Here is a 27,771-nt window from a genome sequence, read left to right as displayed (position 1 = left end):
TCTGAGGTAACAGTTCAGTCGTATCTTTGGGTCTTAGCAATGTCATCCTTGTTTGGTCCACCTTCATCACTGCTTTTGCCTACCACCAAAGGCCTATCAGAAATGGGCATGGCTGACCCACTCTCATCTATTTTAAGCCACAGGATCCCAATAGGACAGAAGACTTTGCCTCCTTGGACCTCATCTCAGGTAGTCTACTCTGACAGTAATGCTCTCATAACCTTTCTCTCAAGGTCATTCTCTATAGCCTGTTACCACGGCTCACTTGATCCAGTGTTTAGTTCTTCCTGACTCTAAATTTAGATCAAGCAATTGTAAAAACCCATGAGGTGGCGCCTCATTAACCTAGGATTCTGAGGTCTTTATTTCATGGACTGTTTGACAGCTTATCTAGATAATAAGAAGGAAAAACACCATAATATTAATAGAACTTGCTATTACTGCTTCATAGGAACAAAGCTGCTCAATGATTCTGGAGCTGAATGGAGCCTGAACTTTATATATAAATACTAACCAACTCAGTAATATCTACTCTTTTTTTCTTTTTCCTTCCTTCCTTCTTCTCCTTCCTTCCTCTCTCCCTCCCTCCCTCCTCCCCTTCTCCCCTCCCCTCCCTTCCTTTCCCTTCCCTTTCTTTTCCTTTCCTTTCCTTCTTTCTTTTCTTTCTTTCTTTCCAGACGGAGTCTCGCTCTGTCTGCCAGGCTGGAGTGCAGTGGCGCGATCTCAGCTCACTGCAAGCTCTGCCTCCCAGGTTCACGCCATTCTCCTGCCTCAATCTCCAGAGTAGCTGCTACTACAGGCGCCCACCACCATGCCTGGATTTCTTTTGTATTTTTAATAGAGACGGGGTTTCACCATGTTAGCCAGGATGGTCTCAATCTCCTGACCTCATGATCCGCCTGCCTCGGCCTCCCAAAGTGCTGGGATTACAGGCGGGAGTCACCATGCCCAACCCCTTTCTTTCTTTGAAGATGGTGCCACAGACATGCCCCTCTCAGTCTCCTGATTAAAATCCTAATTGTGCTAACATGCTCATTTATCTCAAAACTGAAACCAATTTTTTTTCCCAACTGAGCACGTCTTTGAGTTTAGGGCGTTCTTGCCTTTGCAGATTAGAATTGGGTGGGTTGGTGGTGGTTGTTTTTTGTTTTTGTCAAACAATAAAAAGAAACTGGAAGGGAAAACCCAGCAATATGCTTGATTTTCTATATTCTTGTAAAATAATTTTTTCCTGTGAGTTTACATGTGAAAAGGCAATGAGTATCAATTCTTCATAAAAGTGACTGAATTACCCTGGGGCAGAGGTTGCAGTGAGCTGAGATTGTGCCACTGCATTCCAGTCTGGGTGACAAAGCAAGACTCTATCTCGAAAAAAAAAAAAAAAAAAAAAGCGATTTAATTAGGAGATGAAATGAACTGCGATAAAATAGGAAAACGTGTTCTTTAATAAACATAAGACATCTTCAAGTCTAAGTAAAATAATAACAACAACAGATTCTACACCACAGTTGTATACACTTCCAGTGAAGCTTTATGCATTCCATTCTGAGCTCCTAGCACCAGGTAAACACGAATCATAGGTGGAAATATGCCATGTTTAGCACTAGAAGCAACATCACAGTTTATTAGCAAAATAAAGCGGAAAATGGTCAGGTAAATAAATATTACAACATATAATGTACTGGTGATGAAGCTGCAATAAAGTAATATAAGTGAGATTTACTTTTCTTTTTTTTTTTTTACTGGGAAGGCTAGTTGTAAACATAAACATTCACATTAAACTACTAGCCCCCCAAAACCTAACCTATCTCACAAACAATAATCATCTTTTGACTATAAAATCATAAAACCTTGTACTCCATGGCTCTTTTGTCTCGATGGTTTTTCAGAGGAAAAAATGAGCTGTGATAAGTAGTTTCACAGATTTATCCATCTTGAATAGCTGCCAGTTCCGGAACCTCATACATCCTCAGAACATCTTCATAGAGCAAATAATTATGTAGGCTTCTGGGAAGCGGCAACTCACTAATATAACTGTCAGACCGTAGACGTTCTGATTTTAGACTGGACCGAATTTCCAAACGACAAAGATGGGTCAGGGATGGAATAGTGGCTGGAGAAACAAAAAAAGCAAGGTGAAACTTTTTTTAAACAGAAAGATGTAATAGTACATTAAGGGAAATTCATTTTTTTTTCTTTTTCCCAACTCTTAGTAATAAAAGTGATATATTGCTTAGAATTACTTTGAAAGAAGACTACTTGGAGTCAGTATGACCACAATAAACCTTATTTATTCTTTTCTACAGCCTTCAACTGGCTCCTCTCCCTTCAGTTGTTGGCCACACATTTAAAGTCAGTATCCAGGGCCGCAAACACTAAATACTCAAATTCTAAAGATCTGTCAATAACTGCACTTAAGAAATGGATGAACCAACTTTAGAAATGGTAGAAGCTCACGGTAGCAAATGCTACCTTTCTCTTAATCTATTTCATTACAAATGGTTTCCAGACCTATCACATCAAGTGAATAGATGTACAGCTTGCAAGTTTTCCTTTTTAACCGTAACACAGAATGAAAATTTTTAATTGGCTCTGAGAGAAAGGGAGTATTTACTGAGTGCCTTCTATGCAATAAGCCCAAATACTTCACTCAAACTCTTTTTTTAGCTTCATTAACTTCATGAGGTATATATCATCAGGCTATTGTAGAGATTTAAAAAAACAACTTTCCAAAGTCACAGAGCTAGTAAGAAGCAGAGCCAGGATTCAAACTCAGATCTATCTGAACCCAAAGTGTGTGTGTGTGTGTGTGTGTGTGTGTGTGTGTATGTGTGTGTGTGTGTGTGTGTATGTGTGTGTATCTGCAAGGCACTGCAGCCAAAAGCTAATTACCAATTAAAGGACAATCCACGTGCACATAATTAAGAACTGTATGATAGGCCAGGCATGTTGGCTCACGCCTGTAATCCTAATACTTTGGGTAGGCCAGGCGTGATGGCTCACGCCTGTAATCCCAGTATTTTGGGAGGCTGAGGCGGGCAGATCACCTGACGTCAGGAGTTCAAAACCAGCCTGACCAACATGGTGAAACACCGTCTCTACTAAAAATACAAAATTAGCTTGGCGTGGTGGCACATCCCTGTAATAGCAACTACTAGGGAGGCTGAGGCAAAAGAATCACTTGAACCTGGAAGGCGGAGGTTGCAGTGAGCCGAGATCACACCATTGCACTCCAGCCTGGGCAACGAGAGCAAAACTGCGTCTCAAAAAAAAAAAAAAAGAAAATCATATGATAGCAGTTTCATTTTCCAAGATGAAAAGTGTTAAATAAAGAAGTTAATGTCTGCTTTTATGTGAATCGGACCTAAAGCCTTTTGTTAGTTCAAGAAATCTTTTATAAATCCCTGTGAAATGTAACAATGATTAACAGACCAGGATCAGAGCATCAAAGACAAGTACTATCAAGAGCACAGCTGATACCAGACCAGCTAGTCTGATTCCAGGTCTAGGGTTCTTTAAACTCTAATACCCAAAGGGCTTGAGACAAATCAATTCTCTAACATCTTCAATATCTTCCAAGCCACAGAAGTTAACTTATCATCATTTTGGTTTACTAGTTTAGGTTTAGTTTATTCAGAATTAAAGAAATCACTCAAACTGGTGTTTTAAAATGCCAAATAAGAAAGCAAAAGTTATCAATTTTGTACATAAAACCTGAGTCTAAGCTGGGCATTTTCTTAAACCATGAGTCATAGATTCCCTATTATAAATAATAAGATTACAGTATCTATAGTATATAGCACATTTATTTCCAACATTTTTCATATCCATATCTTACTTAAATTTGACCCTTTTCTATAAACTTAAAGGAGAAATGATGGTTCTCACATGAAAGATGGGAATACACAGGTAAAGGGGCCACTGGACGAAGTAGCAGGAATACATACGGAAAGCACGCCCAAGCTGCAAACACCACAGTTTTCCCAAGGTTTAAGTAGATTGACTATGTTCAACTATCAAGTATAAGGAAGCCTTCTTAGGAGGATCATGAACAATAATTGGTCAGTTCATAGAAACTCACCTTAAAGCAGGTGACCAAAACACCACACATACTTTAAACATTCTAATTTAAAATGGATACATGAACCACATCTAGAATGTAACATCTTAGGCTTGCAGTTTATTTATGTATTTTTTACTCACCACTATATAAATAAGGACATAGTTTCACTTTCTTTAAGTTACAGCATGGATTTAAACGCATGTATGAAACAAGGTGAGTGCATAATCCTTCCATATTTTCACAGGCATTTCTGCTTTCAGTTGTTGTAGCCACATCTAATTCAATATCTATTTCTGTTCTGTGCTTATCTATATCAAGTCTTTTTAAAGGATTCTACTTTGCCTTAAAAGAAACATTCTCTTTTCACACTCACAATTCATTAGCTTGTGCAATCTGGAATTATTCAACTACAATTGTTGGGAGCAGGCCCCCCAAAATCTGGCCATAAACTGGCCCCAAAACTGGCCATAAACAAAATCTCTGCAGCACTGTGACATGTTCATCATGGTCCTAACGCCCAAGCTGGAAGGTTGTGGGTTTACAGGGATGAGGGCAAGGAACACCTGGCCTGCCCAGGGCGGAAAACCGCTTAAAGGTGTTCTTAAGCCACAAAATATAGCATGAGCGATCTGTGCCTTAAGGACATGCTCCTCCTGCAGATAACTAGCCCAACCTATTCCTTTAATCCGGCCCATCCCTTTGTTTCCCATAAGGAATACTTTTAGTTAATCGAATATCTACAGAAACAATGCTAATTACTGGTTTGCTGTTAATAAATACGTGAGTAAATCTCTGTTCAAGGCTCTCAGCTCTGAAGGCTATAAGACCCCTGATTTCCCACTTCACACCTCTGTATTTCTGTGTGTGTGTCTTTAATTCCTCTAGCGCTGTCGGGTTAGGGTCTCCCTGACCATACTGGTCTCAGCATACAATAATATGCACAATGTAATAAAAAGTTTCAGAAATAAACATAACTGCTGTTTGGTAAGCACACACCTCTGCTGGTAGGAACACTGGCATTCTAGAGTGTAGCTGGCCAGCTGCAAACACAGAGCATGCCAATAGACACAGTCAGATGGAAATGAAAGAAAACATGACAAGACTGGTTAATCCAGTGTGTGTTTTTAAAGTGAAGTTGGTGAAGAGAATTTCTACTTATATTCAGTTAGAGTTTAATAGGCATCTGTTAAATTGAATCTCTTCATTCTGCACATTCTTAGGAACATGAATACTTACTACACACCCAGAAGAAAGATAAAGGACGGCTGTGCAACCCCGAGGAGAGCTGCTCCTTGGAGATAAGGGATCCTTAATGATGCTCCAGCTTCTCAGAGTGGACAGACTACACTGGCTTAAAATTCTATAGGCTGACTGGGAAGAGTTCCTCCACATGCCCTAACACTTCATGTAGCACTGACCAGCTTGTCTAGGTTACATGACTACATCACTGGGGGTCTATCTTTAAAGCTTAATAAATCATTTGTTTATGCTAATTATGTATGTAGAAGTTTAACCATGAGTGATCAAGCCACACTAGACCAGTTCGGCGTTTGTTAGGAGAAACTTAAGTGACTTGCCCACTGAGATGTTGCACATCACAACATAGCTGTTGTTAACTAGATCTAAATGATTTGACTCCCAGTCCAGGGTTCTTTAAACTGTGACAAGCTCAATATAATTCTCCAACATCTTCTAAACCACTGAAACTATCATAAATTTCAGAATATCTTTCCATTTAACAATAAAAAAGGAAAAGTATAGCTACTTCAGGTATTGGTTCAACTTTCAATTGCACCATTTTGGTTTTCCTTCTAAGAGCACAACAGATCACTGGCCTAATGAACAATTAGAGGTAAGAACTATGTTCAGCTGAACTGAGGGAGTCTTTCATGTGTAGATTGTTAACACAGACAATAATATGCCTGTCAGTGCCATTTTAGTTTAATATGCCAGTAAATACTAAGAGAATTTTATAACCATATATGCAATATTTCAAAGCATACAAAATCCCTTTGAAAGTTTTAGTGACGCATAGTATTTCCAGACATGTTGCCACTAGGCTAGAAGATCAAGTCATGCCTTGAATTTATAATACAAAAAGGCCACAGAAACGGTATGTAAAACTTACTTTCATGAAACCTATTAAAACTATATTTTAGTTTGTTGAATAAAACTCCATGTTCTTGGATTATGGCAGTGACTGTAACCTAGAAAATGATGTCTGAAACCATGCCACACTTTTAAGTCACTTTTCTGACCCAATCATTTTTATTCAGTATGTTAAACTTAGTTTATCTATAGATCTAGCAGACAAGTAACATTTAACTTTTAATTCCTATACAGAATTCCTCTATTTTGTTCATTTTGTTATATGTACTGGCAGAACAATCAAGATAGAAGACTACATGTTGTTATATAAAGTTTTGTTAAAATCAAAAGCAGACACAATGATCAAATTAAACATCACAATTCTTAATTCATTATGCTCACAAATGCCAACTTTACTATAGCACAAAACTATATCTATATCATACACACCCACTGTATTTTTACATTCATCTCTAGTCTGTCCTCAGGCCAATGTTCAAATGACCTATTTGCCTGAACTACATTTCTCTGGTTTCTTTGAAATGTTTTGCACATCAAATGTATTTATCTGACTTCTGAGTCATCTACTACCATTTTTATTTTCATCATTAATATATTGTCTTTCTGGTTGGCTTCCATCCTTTTGTTCCCAATTTTTCTTAATTTACTTGTGTTGTCTCTCTCTCTCACTGACTATAACTAAAACCGCTAGAGAAAACACACAAAAGACGACTACTTGAGGACTCTGAAAAATAAGTAGTAGATTAGGACATGAAGTCAAAACAACAGGAATGACCAGTATAGACGAATGACCAGTATAGAGGCAATGAATGGATTCAAAGGAAAAGCACCATCTAGTAGTAACACCTGTGCTGGCGCTGACTATTAACTAGCTGTGTGACCTTGGGCAAGTCATCTAAATATTCAGACTTTCAGTTCCCCCTCCACAAAATGAGAATAATGCCTCATCTACAAAATGGGCATAATGACACTTCCCTGCATCAAAAGGCTGTTGAGGAGGTTCAAGTTGGAACACATTTGCAAAAGCATTTTATAAAGTGAAATACCACACAAATCCTAGGCACCACATAATCTACTGATCTCGGCCGGGCGCGGTGGCTCAAGCCTGTAATCCCAGCACTTTGGGAGGCCGAGACGGGCGGATCACGAGGTCAGGAGATCGAGACCATCCTGGCTAACACGGTGAAACCCCGTCTCTACTAAAAATACAAGAAAATTAGCCGGGCGAGGTGGCGGGCACCTGTAGTCCCAGCTACTCGGGAGGCTGAGGCAGGAGAATGGCGTGAACCCGTGGGGGCGGAGCTTGCAGTGAGCTGAGATCGCGCCACTGCACTCCAGCCTGGGGCACAGAGCAAGACTCCGTCTCAAAAAAAAAAAAAAAAAAATCTACTGATCTCCAAATGTTTTGATTACACACTAAATTAGCAAAGTCTCTGAGCACAGAACCCAATGTATATGTTTTACATATAAATTATATGTATACTACTAACCAAACATTATTTGTACTATAAAATAAAATTAAAATAAGCCAATATGAAATATTTTAAATAATTTCATTTTTAACTAAAGGTATAAGACTCCATTAAATATTAATATTTTAACAAGAACATGGTGATTGACTAGGCTTTATTAATTTAATTCTTAGTGATCTAGCAATTCCAAAAGTTGGTTCTAAGCCCAGTTTATTCTGATACATGGATGTAGCTGAAAAAACGTCTAAATGAGAGAAGTACATTATGGCTTAGCTGAACTAAACCAGGATTCTATTCTAGCCTATCTAGCAATTATGAAAAAGTTATTGTCAAAATTAATCTGGTAACTTTCTATTTTTTCCTGATATCAATTAGCTTATAAGCTAATTAGAAAGTTTTACATTTTTACTAAATGCAATTCAAAACAGAGGGGAACTATTTCCAAGTGTTTTAAGTATGTCAATGTAAGAGTTTTTCCAGGTGATATATACTACTTTTCGCAAGAAAATCACATAACAATAAAAGTATTTCCTAGTACCTATTTTCAAAATCATCTCCACATAGTAAAAGTTTCTTTCAGGGCTTGGCTTTAACTTGTGTTGGGGGGCATGGAGGGGAGTTCCTTTCAGAAGGCAGTTACCTTCTCACTCAGTTAAAATGCCATCTCTTCCCTAAATCAACAGAATTTTTACAAAATATGTGGTAGGTTGCAAAGTACTGACAGTTATTTATCGCCAAGAAAGGAAAAGCTGTATTTTTGTAAAAGAAAAGCACATAATTTATCTTTGAATTTAAGGGTTCTTTTATATTTTGTATCACAGATAATGAACAAAACTTTGGATGTATAAACAATAATTATGGTCACTCCCACCTCATTATAAAGTACTGCAAAGACCCTAATATATTTTAAAGGTCACGTTTTTAAAAACTATCCACAATGACACTACTTCGTGCAATTCTGGATTCATCTCTTTTCCTGTACTAGCCTATGAATGATGCAGTAAACTCATTTCCTGTTATCTCCATTACCTTACATTTGGATAAAAGCAGCCACCACTCCATCAATGGTCATTCTTACATAGCTTTTCCAAAACACATCTTTCTGTTAAATAAGCCATTACTGTTGCCAATACAGCCATGCGCTGCGTAAGGATGTTTTAGTAAACAATGGACCACATATACGATGGTGGCCCCACAAGATTATAATGGAGCTGAAAAATTCCTATTATCTAGTGATGTCACAGGTGTCATAACATCAATTAATTTTTTTACAAATTTAGTGTGGCCTAAGAATATGGCGTTAAAGTATATAGTAGCATACAGTAATGTCTGAGGCCTTCACATTGACTCTCCACTCACTCACTGATATCGCCCAGAGCAATTTCCAGTCCTGCAAGTCCCATTCATAGTAAGTGCCCTATACAGATCTACCATTTATTTTTTTATCTTTTATGCTGTTTTGTTTGTTTGTTTTGCTTTGCTTTGAGACAGTCTCACTCTGTCGCCAGGCTGGAGTGCAGTGGCATGATCTCAGCTCACTGCAACTTCGCCTCCCGGGTTCAAGCGATTCTCCTGCCTCAGCCTCCCAAGTTGCTGGGATTACAGGCGCCCGCCACCACGCCCAGTTAATTTTTGTATTTTTGGTAGAGACAGGATTTCACCATGTTGGCCAGGCTGGTCTCGAACTCCAGACCTCAGGTGATCCGCCCACCTCGGCCTCCCAAAGTGCTGGGATTACAGGCGTGAGCCACCACGCCCCACCTATGCTGTATTTTTACTGTATTTTTCCTATGTTTAGAAACACAAATACTTACCAATGTGTTACAATTGGCTATAGTGTTCAGCACAGTAATATGCTGTACAAGTTTGTAGCCTAGGAGCAATAGGCTATACTATGTAGCCTCAGGTGTGTAGCAGGCTCTACCATCTAGTTTACATAAGAATACTTTATGATACTTGCACAACGACAAAACTACCTAACAAAGCACTTCTCAGACTGTATCCCCATTGTTAAAAACACCTCACTGTATCTCTTCTCTGGTGCATTTTTCCTTTAGTGGCTCTTAAAAAATTGTCTATTCTCTCACTGAAACAGAATCTTAACAAATACCCTAAGTTGTAACATGTTATAAATACCACAAATCTCCTTCCAACTTAGTATACCAAACTTTCTATCTGCAGGGTTTTTCTAAAAAAACTCTTCTTTAATGCTTTAGTAATGTTTTCTATGCTCCTTTAACAACATTTGCTAATAAGGAATGCATTTTGTTTTGTCCTCATATTATTTCAGCCAGTTTTACTGTGGCAGGAAGGACATGTGTTTCCCCAGTGGTCTCTTTTGCTATTGAATAAGAAAACTCAAAAAGAGCTCTAAGCCTTTATCATTATGGTTAGTAAATTTTGTAAAAAAATAATGGACTGGGTATCCTAAGACTTAAACATTGAGAAAAAAAAATCAGTGCTTGTCCTCATGTTCCGAATGTGTACATTACAGTGTCTTGCTGAGTATGGTTCTTTCATTAGCTAATTATCTCAAGGCACACTACATGTTAAGGACAAGGCTCACTGTTAAAGTAAAGGTGAGACTATATTTCAAATACTTTCTTGATAATTTTAAACTTCTTGTCAGTTGCAATTAGGTGGTAGGTAGTCATTTCTATTTTAGCTCTTTTTAGCTTTTTAAAATTTTTATTATTTTATTGTACATATTTAAAGTGAACAATGTGATGTTTTGTATGCTTATGTTGATATACCTACCATAATGAAGTGATTACTATAGTCAAACAAATATTAATATACCCATCATCTTATATAGTTCATATAGTTACCTTGCTGGTGCGTGTGTGTGTGCGTGTGCGCGCGCATGTGTTTGTGTGTGGTGAGAGTGCCTAAAACTTACTATCTTGGTAAATTACCAGTACACAACACAGTATTTTTAACTACAGTCCTCATGATCTCTAGAACTTCCTCATGCTACATAACTGCAGCTTTATACTGTTTGACCTACATCTTTTCATTTCCCCCACCACCAACCTGCCTTCAACCTGGTAACCCAGGTGGTCATCATTTTTATCACATAACATGCCTGGTAAAGAACAAGAGGATGCAGCTCTACAGTGATTACGTTGGTTCACTTGTGCTTGCACTTTTAATAACACTATTTCCTTACAGAAATCCTTTTAAGTCACTTGACCAATTTGTGAGAAGTGGTTAAATTAAAACTACATAATATCATTATAGGTGCACTAAGCAATCACACATGAACAAAAATTCACTACAGCACACCACAAATGTGGTGGCACAGTCAACCCCATGCACCTGACTTTGGGAAACCCTGATGTAACCCCTTCAGATATGCAGGTACAAGGCACTGGGCCATGTTTGCTAAGTGGGGGGTGGGGAGAGAGATAAGTCCTCGGGAATCCCCATTCTACCATGAACACTGTACAGAACATTCTGCCTTCACCTCTTCTCCTCACAAAAGCCTGATTCTTGCAAGGAAATTACTTCCTTGGCCAATTTTGAAAATTTTCCACGCCTTGCTATACCTGCTGCAAGGTCTGGGAGGCAATGTTAGCATTCTTACAGTTTTTGTGCACCACTTCAGATCCATGCTTCTGTCTTTAAACTCCAACAGACACCAGTTTCTATTCTTCCAGAGGTTGCTCTCCCTTACTGCCATAACCGATCTTTAACATCATGGAGACCTCAGGTCCCAACTCCTCCCCCCTCATCCTTCAGGTCCCGTCCTTTCTCATTTCTTTTCCTATCTAGACTGGATTCCATGGGCCCATCACTGCAATTATTTTATCCTCAATTCCTTTGCCCCTGTTCTGACAACACCCAGGATCAATCTAACCATTTTCCTTCTGCACCCCAATACAAAGAAAACTAAGCAATACTGGAAAATACAACTACATGAACTAGTTCCACTTCCAGCCTCTACCAGACCTGTAGGGTTTTGCTCTGCAAATCTTTCAATGGTTCTCAATTGGCTTCCCACAGCAAACATTCCAAAACACCAAGTTCCCTACCCAACTTTCACTTCAATCTCCTCCTTAGCAAGACTTTACTCCCTACTTCAGAGTAAAAACTGGTCTTATGGGCTTTTTTTCCTGAGCTTCCAATCTCCAAACTATAAATTTATCTATGTCCACCCCATGCTCATCTTTCTTCTCTATCTCAAAGAAATGGGTCTACCTGAGGCTAATCCCATCTCCATCCGGCCTATATGAAATCTCACTACACAAATTATCCCGTTATCTCTGAATCTTTGATGTCATTTTATAAACTGAGACCCTCTTGATCTATAAAACATGATCAAACTCCTCCCATCTCAAAAAGAAAACTCTGCCATAACCCTGAATCCTTCCCTTTTAGCTACTGTACTAATCAAAGAGCTATGTTGCCTTATTTTTTCATTCACATAATTTTTTTCTTTTTTAATTTAACTTTTAAGTTCAGGGGTACATGTGCAAGTTTGTGATGTAAGTAAACTTGTTTCATGGGGGGTTGTTGTACAGGTTATTTTGTCACCCAGGTATTAAGCCTAGTACTCACTACTTATTTTTTCCTGGTCCTGTCCTTCCTTCCACCCACAGATAGGCCACAGTATCTGTTGTTCCCTTCTATGTGTCCCTAGGTTCTCATCATTCTGCTCCCATTTAGAAGTGGGAACATGTAGTATATGGTTTTCTGTTCCTGCATTAGTTTGCTAAGGATAATGGCCCCCAGCTCCACCTATGTTCCTGCAAAGGACATGAGCTCATTCTTTTTTATGGCTGCATTGTACTCCATGATGTGTATGTACCACATTTTCTTTATGCAGACTACCACTGATGGGCATTTAGGTTGATTCCATGTCTTCGTTACTGCAAATAGCGCTGCAAGGAACATATGTGTACATGTGTCTTTATGACAGAATGATTTCTATTCCTATGGGTATATACCCAGTTATGGGACTGCTGGATCGAACAGTATGTCTGTTTTTAGGTCTCTGAGGAATTGCCACACTGTCTTCCCAATGGTTGAAGTAATTTACACTTCCACTAACAGTGTATAAGCATTTCTTTTTCTCCACAATCTCACTAGCATGTATTATTTTTTAGTTTTTAGTAATAACCATTCTGACTGCTATGAGATGGTATCTCATTGTGGTTTTGATTTGGATTTCTCTAATGATCAGTGATGTTGAACTTTTTTTCATATGACTGTTGGCTGGATGTGTGTCTTCTTTTTAAAACAGAATTTATTTTTATTTTTAAAACTTTTTAATTTTGTGGGTACATAGTAGGTGTATATATTTATGGGGTATATGAGATATTTTGATACAGGCATGCAATGCATAATAATATCAGGGTAAATGGGGTATTCATTGCCTCAAGCACTTATCCTTTCTTTGCGTTACAAACAATCCAATTACACGCTTTTACTTGTTGTAGACTGTACAATAAATTATTGCTGACCTTAGACACCCTATTGTGATATCAAATAGATCTTATTCATTCTATCTAACTATATTTTTGTATCCATTAACCATCCCCACCTCTCACCCTCCATCCCCACTATCCTTCTCAAGCCTTCTACTCTGTATCTCCATGAATTCAACTGCTTTAATTTTTAGCTCCACAAGTAAGTGAGAACATGCAAAATTTGTCTTTCTGTGCCTGGCTTATTTTACTTAATATAATGACCTCCAGTTCTATCCACGTTGTTGCAAATGACAGGCTCTCATTCTTTTTTATGGTTGACTAGTACTCTGTTGTGTATATGTACCACAGTTTCCTTATCCATTGATCTTTTAATGGACACAAGTTGCTTCCAAATCTTGGCTATTGTGAATAGTGCTGCAATAAACATGAGTGCAGATTATCTCCTCAATACACTGATTTCCTCTCTTTTGGGTATATACCCAGCAGTGTGACTGCTGGATCATAGGGTAGGTCTATTTTTAGTTTTTTGAGGAAATTCCAAATACTTTCTCCCCTTCTGTGGGCTGTCTCTTTTCTTTGTTGACTGTTTCCTTTGCTGTGCATCAGAAACTTTTAAACTTGATGTGATCCCATATGTCCATTTTTGTTTTGGTTGTCTGTGCTTTTGGGGTACTGCTCAAGAAACCTTTGCCCAGTTCAATGTACTGGAGAGTTTCCCCAATGTTTTCTTTTAGTAGTTTGAGGTCTTAAAGTCTTTAATGGATTTTTATTTGATGTTTGCATATTTCCAGAGATAGGGGTCTAGTTTTATTCTTCTGCATATGGATATCCAGTTTTCCCAGCACCATTTAATAAAGAAACTGTCCCTTCCCCAATGTATGTTCTTGGCACCTTTGTTGAAAATGAGTTCACTGTAGCTATCTGTATTTGTTTCTGTGTTCTCTATTCTGTTTCATTGGTCTATGTGTCTGTTTTTATGCCAGTACCAGGCTGTTTTAGTTACTATAGCTTTGTAGTACAATTTGAAGTCAGGTAATCTGATTCCTCCAGTTTTGTTCTTTTTGCTCAGGATAGCTTTGGCTATTATGAGTCTTTTGTGGGTCCATATACATTTTAGGATTGCTTTTTCTATTTCTGTGAAGAATGTCATTGGTATTTTGATAGGAATTGCATTGAATCTGTAAAGTAGTATGGCCATTTTAACAATATTGATTCTTTCAATCAACGAACATGGAATATATTTCCTCTTTTGGTGTGTCCTCTTTAATTTCTTTCATCAGTGTTTTACAGCTTTCATTGTAGAGATCTCTCACTTCTTTGGTCACACTAATTCCTAGGTATTTTATTTTATTTATTGCTATTGTAAATGGGACTTTTTCTTTTTCAGATTGTTCACTTTTTGTTTTTGTTTTTGTTTTGAGATGGAGTCTTGGTCTGTCGACCAGGCTGGAGTACAATGGTGTGATCTCAGCTCACTGCAACCTCCACCTCCTGGGTTCAAGCGATTCTCCTGCCTCAACCTCCTGAGTAGCTGGGATTACAGGCATCCACCACCACGCCCAGCTAATTTTTGCATTTTTAGTACAGATGGGGTTTCACCATGTTAGCCAGGCTGGTCTCGAACTCCTGACCTCAGGTGATTTGCCCAAAGTGCTAGGATTACAGGTGTGAGCCACCACACCTGGCCTGTTCACTGTTGGCATATAGAAATGCTACTAATTTTTGTATGTTGATTCTGTATCCTGAAAATTTATTGAATCTGTTTATCAGTTCTAATAGGTTTTTGGTGGAGTCTTTAGGTTTTTCCAAATATAAAATCATATCATCTCCAAACAAGGACATTTTGACTTCTTCCATTCCAACTTGGATGCCCTTTATTTCTTTCCCTTGTCTGACTGCTCTAACTAGGACTTTCAGTAATACTGTGTTGAGTAATAGTGGTGAAAGTGGGCATCCTTGTCATGTTCTAGATCTTAGAGGAAAAGCTTCAAGTATTTCCCCCTTTCACTATGATATGAGCTGTGGGTCTGTCATATATGGTGTTTACTGAGTTGAGGCATAGCCAGTTTTTTGAGAGTTTTTGTCATGCAGAGATGTTGAATTTTATCTGATTTTTTTCAGCATCAATTGAAATGATCATATGGGTTTTGTCCTTCACTTTGTTGATACAATTTATCACACTGATTGATCTGCCTATGTTGAACCATCCTTGCATCCTGTGATAGATTCCACTTGGTCATGATGAATGGTCTTTTAAATGTGTTGTTGAATTCGGTTTGCTAGTATTTTGCTGAGCATCAATATTCATCACGGATACTGGCCTGTAGTTTTCTTTTTTTTCTGATGTGTGTTTGTCTGGTTTGGGTATCAGGGTAACACTGGCCTCACAGAGTGCATTTGGAAGTATTTCCTCCTCTATTTTTCAGAATAGTTTCAGGAGGATTGGTATTCGTTCTTCTTTAAATATTTGGTAAAATTCAGCAGTGAAGCCATCAGGTCCTGAACTTTCTTTTTTTTTTTTTTTTTGCTGGGAAACTTTTACTACAGCTTCAATGTTATTACTTGTTATTGGTCTGTTCAGGTTCTGGATTTCTTCACTGTTCAATCTTGGAAGATTGTATGTGTCTAGGAATTTATCCATTTCTTCCAGGTTTTCCCATTTCCTGGCATAGTAGCTTCCAATGATCCTTTGAAATTCTGTGATATCAGTTATAATGTCTTCTTTTTCTTCTCTGATTCTATTTGGATCTTCTCTCTTCTTTTCTTAGTCTGGCTAAATGTTTGTTAGTTTTGTTTATCTTTTCAAGAAACCAACTATTTGTTTCACTGAACTTTAGTACTGTTTTCTTTGCTTCACTTTCATTTATTTCTGCTCTGATCTTTATTTTTTCTTTTCTTCTAGTAATTTTGGGTTTGGTTTGGTCTGGCTTTTCTAGTTCTTTCAGATGCATCATTAGGTTATTTGGAGTTCTTCTACTTTTTTAATGTAGATGCTTTAGCTATATCATTCACAGGTTTTAAATCAGTGTCTGATACACAGCTGACACATAATTAAGGAATCCACTCATTAAGGAATTAATAAATAACTAGATTTGTACATGCCTACCTATAAAAATACTTCCATGAGAGCCTCTCTTCACTGAAGACTTCTGCCAGTGGTCCACATTTGGAACTAACTAACACTACAGACTGAGTGGTTAGACGTTCTCAAATGGACAGACTATGAGAAGCTACAGCTTCTGTCCTAACCACATTTCCACCTTCAATTACGCCACTCTACCTAATCATACCAAACCAAGTTCATTATTATTGCTTTTACTATTCCTGATAGTAAATAACTCCTAATTCATGAATAAAGGAGATTATCAGAATTCAATTTAGATGAACAACTTTAGGAGTCAGTCATAATGATTCTCAAGGTTCTCACTGATTATGAGAAAGAGCATTTCATTAAAAACGTATTGTCACTAGCTGCAACAAGACAGAAGCTGACCTCCCACCATCCAATCTGCAAACCCTTTTGGATTCAGCCAGTTTATCCTGGGTACACTGTCTTCTCGTCAGTTTACAGGAAACATCTCATGGAGTTCAGCTGAGAAGATATTTTTATGATCAGATGAGGAGAATGTGAAAAATGCTCTTCTGTTTTTAAAGGGTGCACTCTCAAAAATCTACAAGTGCAGTGCAGTATGACAGGTAACTACCAGGTGTTAGGAAACCTGATGAGACCCTTAAGGTAGCCAATATGTAAAGGAGAGAGGAAATGGTTAGAAGAGTTTCAGGAAACATAAGCTGAGGAGAAGATGATTCAGAGATGAATTACTACAAGTAAGAATCAATAACATTAAAAGCAGCAGGGGAGGAATGTTAGAGGATCTTAACGTCTTGGAGAAAACATTGGCACATTTCTAAGGTGGAGTATTTAGGAAAACAAGTACTCATGTGCAGTACTCATGGTGGGACAGCATGGGGAAGCATGGAAAGGGCTAGAGTATGAAGAACGTTGCTAGAGTTTGACCTTTATTCTGAGAGAAATGAGTTCTTTTATATTCTCTTTTTTAAGGGGCATGGTATATTCAAACATGTTTTATTTAACAGTGATTTTGAGAATAATAGAGGCTGAGCACTCAGGAGTGTACTCAAGTCAAGTAAGTCAGAAATGATCATTGCAATCAACAAAGGCAGTAGCAGAAGAGATGGAATAATAATAATGGATTTGGAGGATATTTACAAAGTAGAACTGACCATATATGGTAACCTATCAACTGTAACCAGTGTTTCTTCAAAAATGGAAGAACTCTCTCATCTACAATTAAAGCAACTGAGCAGGATCACCAAACTAAGGAAATACCTGTCCACCTTTCCCCCACCAGAGAAAATAAAAAATGACATCATAGAAGACAGTCTTTTTATGTTTCAATTTTATTTCTAACTTAGCACGTTCTAACGTCCTAACCTTCCCTGTTACAATTTTGTAGCCCATTATCTTAGCCACTAAGAAGCGAGTCCACAGAAATATATGTGGTATGGAAAGACCACCTTATAAAAAGATGAGGATTATGGCAACTGATTCTTTCTCGATCTGCATCTACTACTTCTTTGTCTCCACAAGATGAATTCTGTACCAACTATGAATCTCTATCCAAACAACATGAACCACGTTACAAAGAATTTTCCCCAAAAATCACATACTCTAGAGCAGATCACACATTTAACCTGGAGAAAGGGCAATGGCTGACATTTCACATAATCTAGCCCTTCTTTATATAAGAAATGGTGGGTCCTAAAATTCCACAATCTCCAGTAGATACAAATAATGTGTTTTTAGATGCTTCATCCAGTGCCTTGGGCTGATCCTGTGAGGGACTGTCACATGGGAACTCCCTCAAAAAGGGTCATGAGAGATAGAAGAGGCAACAGGGATGCAGAAGTGAGGTTCTGGTGCTATCTTTACAACAGCCTTTTTTAAGCCTCCTTATTATCACATGATTCTGCTCCCCTTCCCTTTCTGAAGTATCAGGGAGGAAGCCTCTTGAAGTGCTACTCTCTATAGCTTCCTTTGATCATCTTGAGAACCAAGAGGAAACTTGGGTAAAAGGAGAGCTCTTGTGGTTGGGTCAGTTCTACCTCTGGATGGTTATTTTAATTTTTAAGGTTCTAAATTCTGTAATTCAGGCATACCAAGAAAGACAAATCATAAAGAAAATAAAAGGTATATCTCATTGTCAAACCAAGGACCATGAACTCTGCCTTAACCCCTTAATTTTTCACCCACTGCCCCCAACACTCTCCTCAGAGCCATGGTTTTGTACCTTTTATATATTGGTCACCTTTAATTTTTTCATGTTCAACGGAGCTGTCATCTAGGCAGCTGCAACGAGAAACCTTTCCTTCTAATCTTGTTCAGTTCCCTAAGAAGTTGGATGATATTTAATACTAGCTTTTTCATAATACTTATTTCAGACAGGAACCTAGTAAACATCCTACAGTCTATAAATAAAGTAGTTATGTGGAAAGAGTGGGATGGGCTTTCAAACCAATACTGGTGATCTCATACTTAGAACATGTAAAAAAAACCTCTGTTTACTCTAAGGCCATAATTTCTCCTTTTTTTTTCTTTTCTTTTTTTTTTTTTTTTGAGAGACAGAGTTTCATTCTTGTTACCCAGGATGGAGTGCAATGGCAGGATCTCGGCTCACCACAACTTCCACCTCCCAGATTCAAGTGATTCTCCTGCCTCAGCCTACCAAGTAGCTGGGATTACAGGCGCTCGCCACCACACCCAGCTAATTTTGTATTTTCAGTAGAGACGGGGTTTCTCCATGTTCGTCAGGCTGGTCTCGAACTCCCGACTCAGGTGATCCGCCTGCCTCGGCCTCCCAAAGTGCTGGGATTACAGGCATAAGCCACGGCGCCTGGTCAATTTCTCCTTTCTTAACGTACCAATGGACATGATGGTAACTTTAAAATAGTTTTAACAGCAAAATGTCCCAGTAAATGTGAGTACAACCCATTAGTATCTAGTTTAAAAAGAATTTCCCCACAAAAACAAAACCCAAAAAACTTGGAGTAACAAGAGGCTATGTGAAGTTAAAACTGTAAGTGGGCAGTTGGAACCCTGTTAAAATTTCAAGTTTAAGTATAAATTTCTCACTAAAAAAAAACAAAAACAAATTTATCAGTCTGGCTCTTAAATCTAGAAATAAAGTAGAATGTAGGCAATGTTAACCAAGGCACGAATCTGCTAAACTTGTGAAGGTCCACAACATGGCTGGTGTCTGGGAGGTTGAAAGTTTCCCACTCAACAAATGAAAGGTCATGTGTCCAGTTTTTTAAGATAACAGGAAATTACTGATTGGGTTCTTAGTAATAATGCCTCACCCAGGTGAAAAGCATCCAGAGGAAATGAATCTAGAGTTAAGAACTACTGTGAAGAATGGGCTCTGATTCTCACTAAATATTTAGCTTTATTAACTCTATGAGCATGGCCCCCATGGTAGACAAACTGCACAATTTATCCCATATATTTTAAAAGGCCCACTATTACCCCACTTCCCACCAAACTGAGTTTATTGAAGATGTGCTTTAAAAACTATAAGTTAGGGCTTTGCATATCAATGTTTAAAATAAGGAGCAGGTGGCCTATAGTTGAGTTATTGCACCATAGATCACTCATATAAATACTCTTACCAAGTATACTGCTCCATTATTTGTAGCTCTTTTTTTTTTCATTTAAGAGACAGGATCAGGTTCTGTCATCCAGGCTGGAGTACAATGGCATGAACACAGCTCACTGTAGCCTCAATCTCCTGGGCTCAAGCAATCCTCCTGCCTAGGCCTCCCAAGTAGCTGGGACTACAGTCATTCACCATCACGCCTGGCTAATTTTCTTATTTTATTTTGTAGAGATGGGGTCTTGCCATGTTGCCCAACTGGTCTTGAACTACTGGCCTCAAGCAATCCTCCCACCTCGGCCTCTCAAAGTGGCATTACAGGCCTATTTGTCGCTTTTTTTCTTTTTTTAATACTTTATGTTCTAGGGTACATGTGTACAACGTTAAGGTTTGCTACATACGTATACATGTGCCATGTTGGTGTACGGCACCCATTAACTTGTCATTTACGTTAGGTATATCTCCTAATGCTATCCCCCCCTCCCCCCACCCCACAACAGGCCCCATGTGTGATGTTCCCCTTCCTGTGCCCAAGTGTTCTCATTGTTCAGTTCCCACCTATGAGTGAGAACATGCAATGTTTGGTTTTCTGTTCTTGTGATAGTTTGCTGAGAATGATGGTTTCCAGCTGCATCCATGTCCCTACAAAGGACATGAACTCATCCTTTTTTATGACTGCATAGTATTCCATGGTGTATATGTGCTACATTTTCTTAATCCAGTTTGTTTTGTTTTTATTGCTCTTTCCTTGGTCACTCACTCTGGGATAGGATCTGGTTATAAATTAACTTGGCTATAGGCTAGGTTATGCTATGCTAACAAATAAACCCTAAAAACCAGTGTCTTAATACAACACAGGTTTACTTCTTGCTCATGCAAAATCCTCTGTAGGTCAGGCAATTCTCCTAAAATGACACTTGAGTGTCCCAGGTGTCACCCATCCTGTGTAACCACCATCTCAAACATGAGCTTTCAAATTGCTTTCAACAAGGGAAGGGAGAGCAAAGAGTGCTTACCTGCCATGGTTTATGCTTTGACCACTTGCCTCAATCATGTAACAATCAAAGCTGAAAAATCCAGTCTTTCTTTGTTCCAGGGAAGATAAAAATGAAATGGAACTCAGTTAACTGAGGTCTGTCTCTGCCACAATGACAATGTCTATTGTGAAAATGATATGAGGTAGCTACTATTACCATCTCTTCTTATAATTGAGGAAACCAAAGTTCAGGGATGTAAGTAACTTCTCTGTAGCTAGAAAGTGATAGAGGCTCTCAGCAAACTGACACAGGAACAGAAAACCAAACACCGCATTTTCTCTCATAAGTGGTAGTTGAACAATGAGAACACATGGACACAGGGAGGGGAAAATCACACACCAGGGCCTGTTGGAAGGTGGGGAGCTAGGGGAGGGACAGCATTAGGAGAAATACCTTATGTACATGATGGGTTGATGGGTGCAGCAAACCACCAGGGCACGTGTATACCTATGTAACAAACCATGATGTTCTGCACATGTATCCCAGAACTTAAAGTATAATTAAAAAAAAAAAAAAAAAAGGATTTGCGGTACATGATTATTCCTCCAGGACCATATAAACCAGATTACAATGGCCTGAAATAAATTGATCAAAAAATTTTTTTTAAATTTTAGCCAATAAATTTTAAATATATGTCATAAATCCTTTCTTTCCATGAAATTTTAAAGAGGTTCTAGTGCTATATTAAGAGTTAAAAAAGATAAATCATGTCAAGTTTAAAATGAATAAATTTGGGTAGTCAAAGGAAAAAAAAGAGAGAAAGTGGTGGAGGCATGTCTATTTAATTCTAGAGCTCCAACCTTCAACCATTATATTCTGTCTGCTGTCCATGCAGAACCTGCACCAGATCATTACCATAGGGTTGAAGTCAGCAGAAAAGTTAAAATTTTTCTTTGGCATAAAATAAGGTTGTGCTCCAACTCTCATCTTTTTAACAAGTAACTTAATGATGTGTTATAAACTGAGCAAGATACATGTTCTTGCTAAAGAAAACAGAAAAACAAATATTCTTTTAAAAACTAATGTTTTATTATCCTAAACTAGAAATGGTTTTAGCAGACAACTGGAATGCTAGCTCATTGTTACCAGAAAGGATTACAGACCAACTATTCCTAACCCTAAGCTTTGTTTCTGCATCTAACAATCACATAAAATAAATTATCGTATGTAGTTACCTTGGTGTACTTACCACAGATTATTTATCTTGAAGGCTATGTGAGAAAAGAACATTGCTCAAAACTAGAGGCATTGCTCAAAGTTTCAAGGGAAATTTTTGCTTAAACTGGATACTTGCTTAACCCACCATATTTAGTTAGGAATCCTTACAATGTTCCTGGAGTACTCACCCTACCACAGATCAACCTTCATTATTCATTTTTCTTTTGCTTCTACTTTTAAGATCAACTGTTACTTAAAAATATGTTCTCAATCCAATTTGCAATACAAAATATCTGCATTCTCATACTTCTTAGGTAGCATAACTTTGAACTCATTGCTATGTACTACTATTAAAAACTAAGCTGAAGCTAGGCACAGTGTCTCGTGCCTATAATACCGGCACTTTGGGAGGCTGAGGCGGAAGGATCATTTGAGCCCAGGAGAAGTTCAAGAGCAGCCCAGGAAACATGGCGAAACCCTGCCTCAATAAAAAATACAAAAATTAGCTGGGCGTGGTGGCACATGCCTGTGATCCCAGCTACTCAAGAGGCTGAGGTGGGAAGACTGCTTTAGCCCAGGAGGTAGAGGCTGCAGTGAGCCATAATCGTGCCACTGCACTCTAGCCTAGGCAACAGAGCAAGACCTTGCCCCCACAAATTAATTAATTAATTTATTAAATTAAAAACTGAGTTGAGACATACAATATTTAGAGAGAACTGCTCAAAAGGCACACAGGCCATCCATTCCCAGATATTCTAAAATCTAGCTCTTCATCAAGTCACAGCAACGGAAGTCGGGGTACCTGAACCACACTGTAATGACTACTTAAGAACTGCTTTTACTGAATTGCACTTTGGTATGAAAATAACAGTCCACGTAAAAGAAGTCCCAAGAAACCACAGCTACCAAGACATTGTCTAGGAAGCTGTAACAGCATCCAAGAAAATCTATTCTGAGGAACAGGTTTATTTGATCTTATGAACCCTGTCACCTAGTGTCAATGACAACAGAGCTCAGAGTCAAACATACAGCCTATCCATAGACAAGTATCAAATTCCCATTGCTACGCTTTCCCTGACTCCATTTTTTAAATCTACCCCCCACCTTTTTTTTTTTTCATTTTTCTTTTCCTTCTACTTTTGTTTTACTGTTTTGTGATAATATATATGTATTATATAAACTGCTTTAAATCCTTTTCAGAACAAAGCAAGGAAATACTGAAATAAAAAGATCAAGAGAGTTTCCTGGGGTCCTTTAAAGGACCCTTTGTAGGATCCAGATCCATTTAACACTCTGGAGAGAATTATATATATCTAATCATTAAAGGTTCAGGACGAACTAAAGCCATGTGCTTTTATCCATAATAATTTAATTACTTAGACCTGACCAGGAGTTGGCAAATTTTTTGAGTAAGACATCTATTGCTACGTGGTTAGCCTGATGTTTCTAAGAGGTATGTAAGAGGCACTTGATTAAAAGACGGTTACTGAAACTGCAACCACTCAGTAAATTTTACCTGGTATACATTTCCTTTTGGATGCAAGAAACTTTTTGAAGACAAATCTGACTCAATGATTAAAATATGAGAAGCAAGAAATGTGTTGTTACTTTTGTTTATAAACTACCATGGCAAGTTGCTACTTACTTAGGGAGAAAAAAGGGGAGGAAAGAATAATTTTGACCAAGTACATGGCATCTATAGGACTTGAAAAGGGCTTAAATAAAAAATGGAAGAAAAATCTTTCCCAAGGGATAGAAATTGAATACTGAGTGGAGCTAGGAAGCTAGGAATTATCTAAGAGTTTACTAACAGTGGCAGAGGTGCAAGAGGTATCTTTTCAAAAAAAAAATTTTTAACATGTTGATAAGGCAGCAGTTGTTAATATCATGATAAGTTATTGGAGGAAGAGGGGTAAAAGCAAGGTTAGTCTTGTAAAGAGGTTAATCAAACAGTTGTCCTGCTAGGCTCGTGCCCATTAGTGTTAAAACCCTGATCATGCTTCTGCTTACTAGAGATCCTGTAGCTCAAAATCCCAGTAAAGGAGGGAGTCCTGATGACCAACATGCAGAAATTTATTATCCTGAAAATTGATGAGAAAAGGGTGCCCCCAAGAGAGCCCTGAATTATAGAAAGGAAGAGTCACAATGCCATCTGAAAGCCAGGCAACTAAGTTTTTCTCTGTCTTACTAAAATTCCAGCATTGTAATGGTGCCTACTATCTGCAGAAGAGGAAGCACCAAAGAATACCCTGAGACACCAATATAAGTAGGAGGAAGAATACAAGCTTTCCCCAAGTAGGTTGTAACAAGGAGAGGGATAAAAAGCCTTTCCATGATAGGACAACACAAGAATCACTGTGGATCCCGATTTCTCAACCTCGGCGCTACTGACATTTGTAGCCAGATAATTCTTTATTGTAGGAGGCTGCCTTGTGCACTGTAGGATGCTTAGCAGGATCCCTGGCCTCTACCCCTTAGATGGCAACAGCATCCCTAACCATTGTGACAACCAAAAAAATGTCTGCAGACATTACCAAATGTCTATAGGGGGGCAAAAATCACCCCTATGCTACGGATAAAATAACAAACAGCTTCCAGTGTTAACTCACTCTCTTGGTAAATAACACTCCCAAACCACCTCACCTCCTGAACCAGGAAAGAGAGACAGAACAGAAGAATTTGTAGTAAAAATAATAAGTTCAATTTTGGATATGTCAAGATGTGAGACAGCAAATGGAAATGTCCAAAAGATAGTTGGATATATGAGACTGGAAACAAGAAAAGAGGGCTTGGCTAAAGAAACAAACCAGAAAACCATTAGCTACATTAGCTAAGAAAAAGCCTCTGAGAAAGGCTTTTTTGAATCTTCAGCTGAAATAAAAATCTCTCAATAGATGATGATTATTACCCTACACAAGCTCTACCTAGTACTTAATTAAACAAGAAGCCCTTGATGGATTTAGTCTACTGCAGGGTAATGTAGTACTCATGCACAATTTTTACCTTCATCTGGACAAACATGCCATATGTTAAGGTCCTCAGGGTAAACTCCCACATATCCTTACTAATTGATACGTAGCAATACTTTTCCCATTTGGCATATGCTCCCTCTTTTGACTTTTTGTTCTCAAATCCATTGTTCCATAGTCTATCTGTTCTGAATAGATATTTGTTCTCTACTGCTGTAGATACATAATTAGTAAAAGCAGACGCAATTCTCAACATTGAGAGTTACACAGAGTGAATTTTCCAGCATTATCATTAAAGAAATTCTATACTAGAAGGCTCAAAGACTCCAAATGAATTATTTTTCTTTAACAGAAACCTCTCTAACAGTTTGAATACACCTCAGTTCAAAGGCATATCTTCCTGAATGTCTGTTTTTGATTGAGAAAATTTACTTAAATGTAATTTTCCAAAAAATTAGAAGACACATTCCTCCATATGAATAAGTTCACTTGTTAAAAACCTATTCAAAACGTTTTATGAAGAGTTACATTTCTTGTAAAAATAGCAGTGAAGAAACAATTTTCCTAACTTAAGACATATAACATGGTTAACAAAATACAGTCAAAGCAAAATAAATCTGAAAAAGTAAATAGGGATACTTTGCATATGTTATGTTTAAACTTGTTCCTTGTGCGAAATCTTCCCCCACTGTGTGTTCTTTCATTTTTTCAACTAGTTTAAAAATTTTTTTAAGTGAGGTAAGTTGAAATTTTGTTCTAGAATAGTCTTTTAAAATATCAACCAATTCACAGAATGTTCACTCAGCTTATCTCTATGGTTATACCATGCCAACAGACTGGTATACATTCAGTAAGGACAGGTGTAAAGAATGGTTACATTTCCTTTTAGATACGATAAAATATTACACAGAGAACATAACTCCACAGACATTCCAAAGAGAAAAATTAAGTTTAGCATTTTTCTGACCAGAAACTAAATACAGAATAAGCAGATTTTTTGGACCTACTTTTGTGTATATAATCCTTATTAAAAATAAAAGGATATCATAAAATTAAAATATCAGTAAGCATCTGCTTTTTTTGGTATGTTTCTTAGGTTAAGCTTATAAAATCAGGTATGATTTTTACTGAAGGGAATTAGTAGCCATCTCCCTAACAATGCCATCTTTTCCTCACATGAGAAAAAATGCAAAATTATGTCTAATTTGTGTTTGCCAATGAATCTTTTCACTTATAATTACAACACAGCTAGAGAAGCAAGAGAAGGAAAAGAAGTGAAGTGTGTTTAAAAGTTATTCTTTCTTACCAATATGTTGCTGTAGAATCCAAGCGTTTGAGGCACGAGCAGAGAGCATCCTTTCAACAGCTGGCGGAAGTGTCTTCCAATTAGTAAACTCCAAAGTGAAGGTAAGGGTGTCAATGCTGACTGAGTCGATCCTATGTTAGCAAGATGTTAATATATTAGAAACAAAACATGCCAAGGGTTCGTACTAGAAACAAACACCATATACCTATTCTTACAAAATCTCAATGAGGAGGGCAGACAGAAAATCAGGGCATGTTAAGTATTTATGTAACTACAGGCAAAATCAGTGGATATGAAGAATCAACTACAGGTTCCTATTAACTGAACTGCCTTTCTATGTCGCTGTCTACGAGATGACAAAAGGAACCTCAGAGAGAGTAGGAACTTTCCTTCTCATGGGTGACAGAACCAATGACATCAGTGGATCTGCCATTATTTCCTCCCATTTGGACTATCTTGCCAAATGTAAATTGACCATCCTTAGAGACATATAATTTAATAATCCTAAAAGGATAAAGCCCAAACACCCCAAGTTATCCCTGAGTGTACAAGTGTACAAGTATGGCTTCTTTCTGCCCAACTCCCAGGCATGCACAGCTGTTCTCCTCTAAGAACCTTCCCCCCATTATAAATTCAGCCCTACGTGATGTAACAGAATAAGACTTGTCTTTAAGGACTGAAAGAAGGGGTTCCAAATAGGCTTTCCTCTGTTCTCTCAAAATAATGTCAGATTCCCTACCAACCCACTCAAAAGAGGCTAACCCAAAATTTATAAGTACTTGAAGCCTAATGGAAAGAGCACTGGCTTAAGAAAAGTCTTGCTGTTTAATACTGCTTCTGCTACTTATAAACAGGTTGCCTGAATTCTTTAAGCTCTAGCTCCTGCTCTTTAAAATGAGAATAATACATAATCTGCCCATTACAGGGAACTATATGTGAAAATAATATGAGATAACAAAGTAAACATACTTTTAAAACTATAAAGTATTATATGAAAAACTGGTATTACCAGAAATGATTTGAAAACTTCAGTATTATATTTTTAGAAGCTTTAAAATTCAGTCAAACCCTTAAAAGAACTCTAAATCCTAACAAGATTACTTATCCTGTATTCAATTAGACACTCCCCTACCATCACAATGGCTGGAGGAAAAAAAGTCACTAGGGCTTCTGGTAATTACTACCAAAACAGAAATTCTTCTCATGGTCACCTCTTTGGAAATTGTACTGAGCAACAACTAAAGAAGGAAAGGAAATACAAGGAAAGAAAAGCTGAATAATAATCTAAGCTTATCATCTCAAAGACACTTCTGGTAATTTGGAGTCAAAATATCTTTGAAATGATGGACTAAAGATTATGAAAATTATTTCCCAAATTCTTAATTCTCCCATATGCAAACATCTAAGGAAGAACTTAAAGTGTAGCACAGATGTCTTGAGAAAACATTTTATTTCTCAGGAGACATCAGTGAAATCACAACTTATCAGGAAATACTGAGGATAAATGAAATGATAAAATATATTCAAAGACTAACAATTTCCTTGACTTCT

General features: G+C 37.8%; 3 protein-coding genes across 8 annotated transcripts in view; 2 read left to right on the top strand and 1 right to left on the bottom strand.

Annotated features, from left to right (window-relative positions):
• Positions 1-27,771, top strand: part of ACYP2 (acylphosphatase 2) — a 914,175-nt gene that overhangs the window by 263,061 nt on the left and 623,343 nt on the right. The gene's annotated exons all lie outside the window — the stretch shown is intronic.
• The window catches only part of CHAC2 (ChaC glutathione specific gamma-glutamylcyclotransferase 2), a 709,760-nt gene that overhangs the window by 596,598 nt on the left and 85,391 nt on the right, over positions 1-27,771 (top strand). The window lies entirely within an intron of this gene.
• ASB3 (ankyrin repeat and SOCS box containing 3) overlaps positions 1,719-27,771 on the bottom strand; it is a 188,975-nt gene continuing 162,922 nt past the window's right edge. For all 6 annotated transcript variants that reach the window (XM_050753754.1, XM_050753756.1, XM_050753757.1 and 3 more), the window contains 2 exons: positions 26,221-26,351; positions 1,719-2,113 (listed from right to left, as the gene is read on the bottom strand). In XM_050753754.1, the coding sequence (XP_050609711.1) occupies positions 1,926-2,113; positions 26,221-26,351 (319 nt within the window). In that variant the 3' untranslated portion in view covers positions 1,719-1,925. The remainder of the gene's footprint in view (positions 2,114-26,220; positions 26,352-27,771) is intronic.

Source organism: Macaca thibetana, chromosome 13 (genome assembly GCF_024542745.1).
Source record: "Macaca thibetana thibetana isolate TM-01 chromosome 13, ASM2454274v1, whole genome shotgun sequence".
NCBI classification, from domain to species: Eukaryota; Metazoa; Chordata; class Mammalia; order Primates; family Cercopithecidae; genus Macaca; species Macaca thibetana.
The sequence above is the reverse complement of the archived record's forward strand: the minus strand, read 5'-3'. Positions and strand labels throughout refer to the sequence as shown.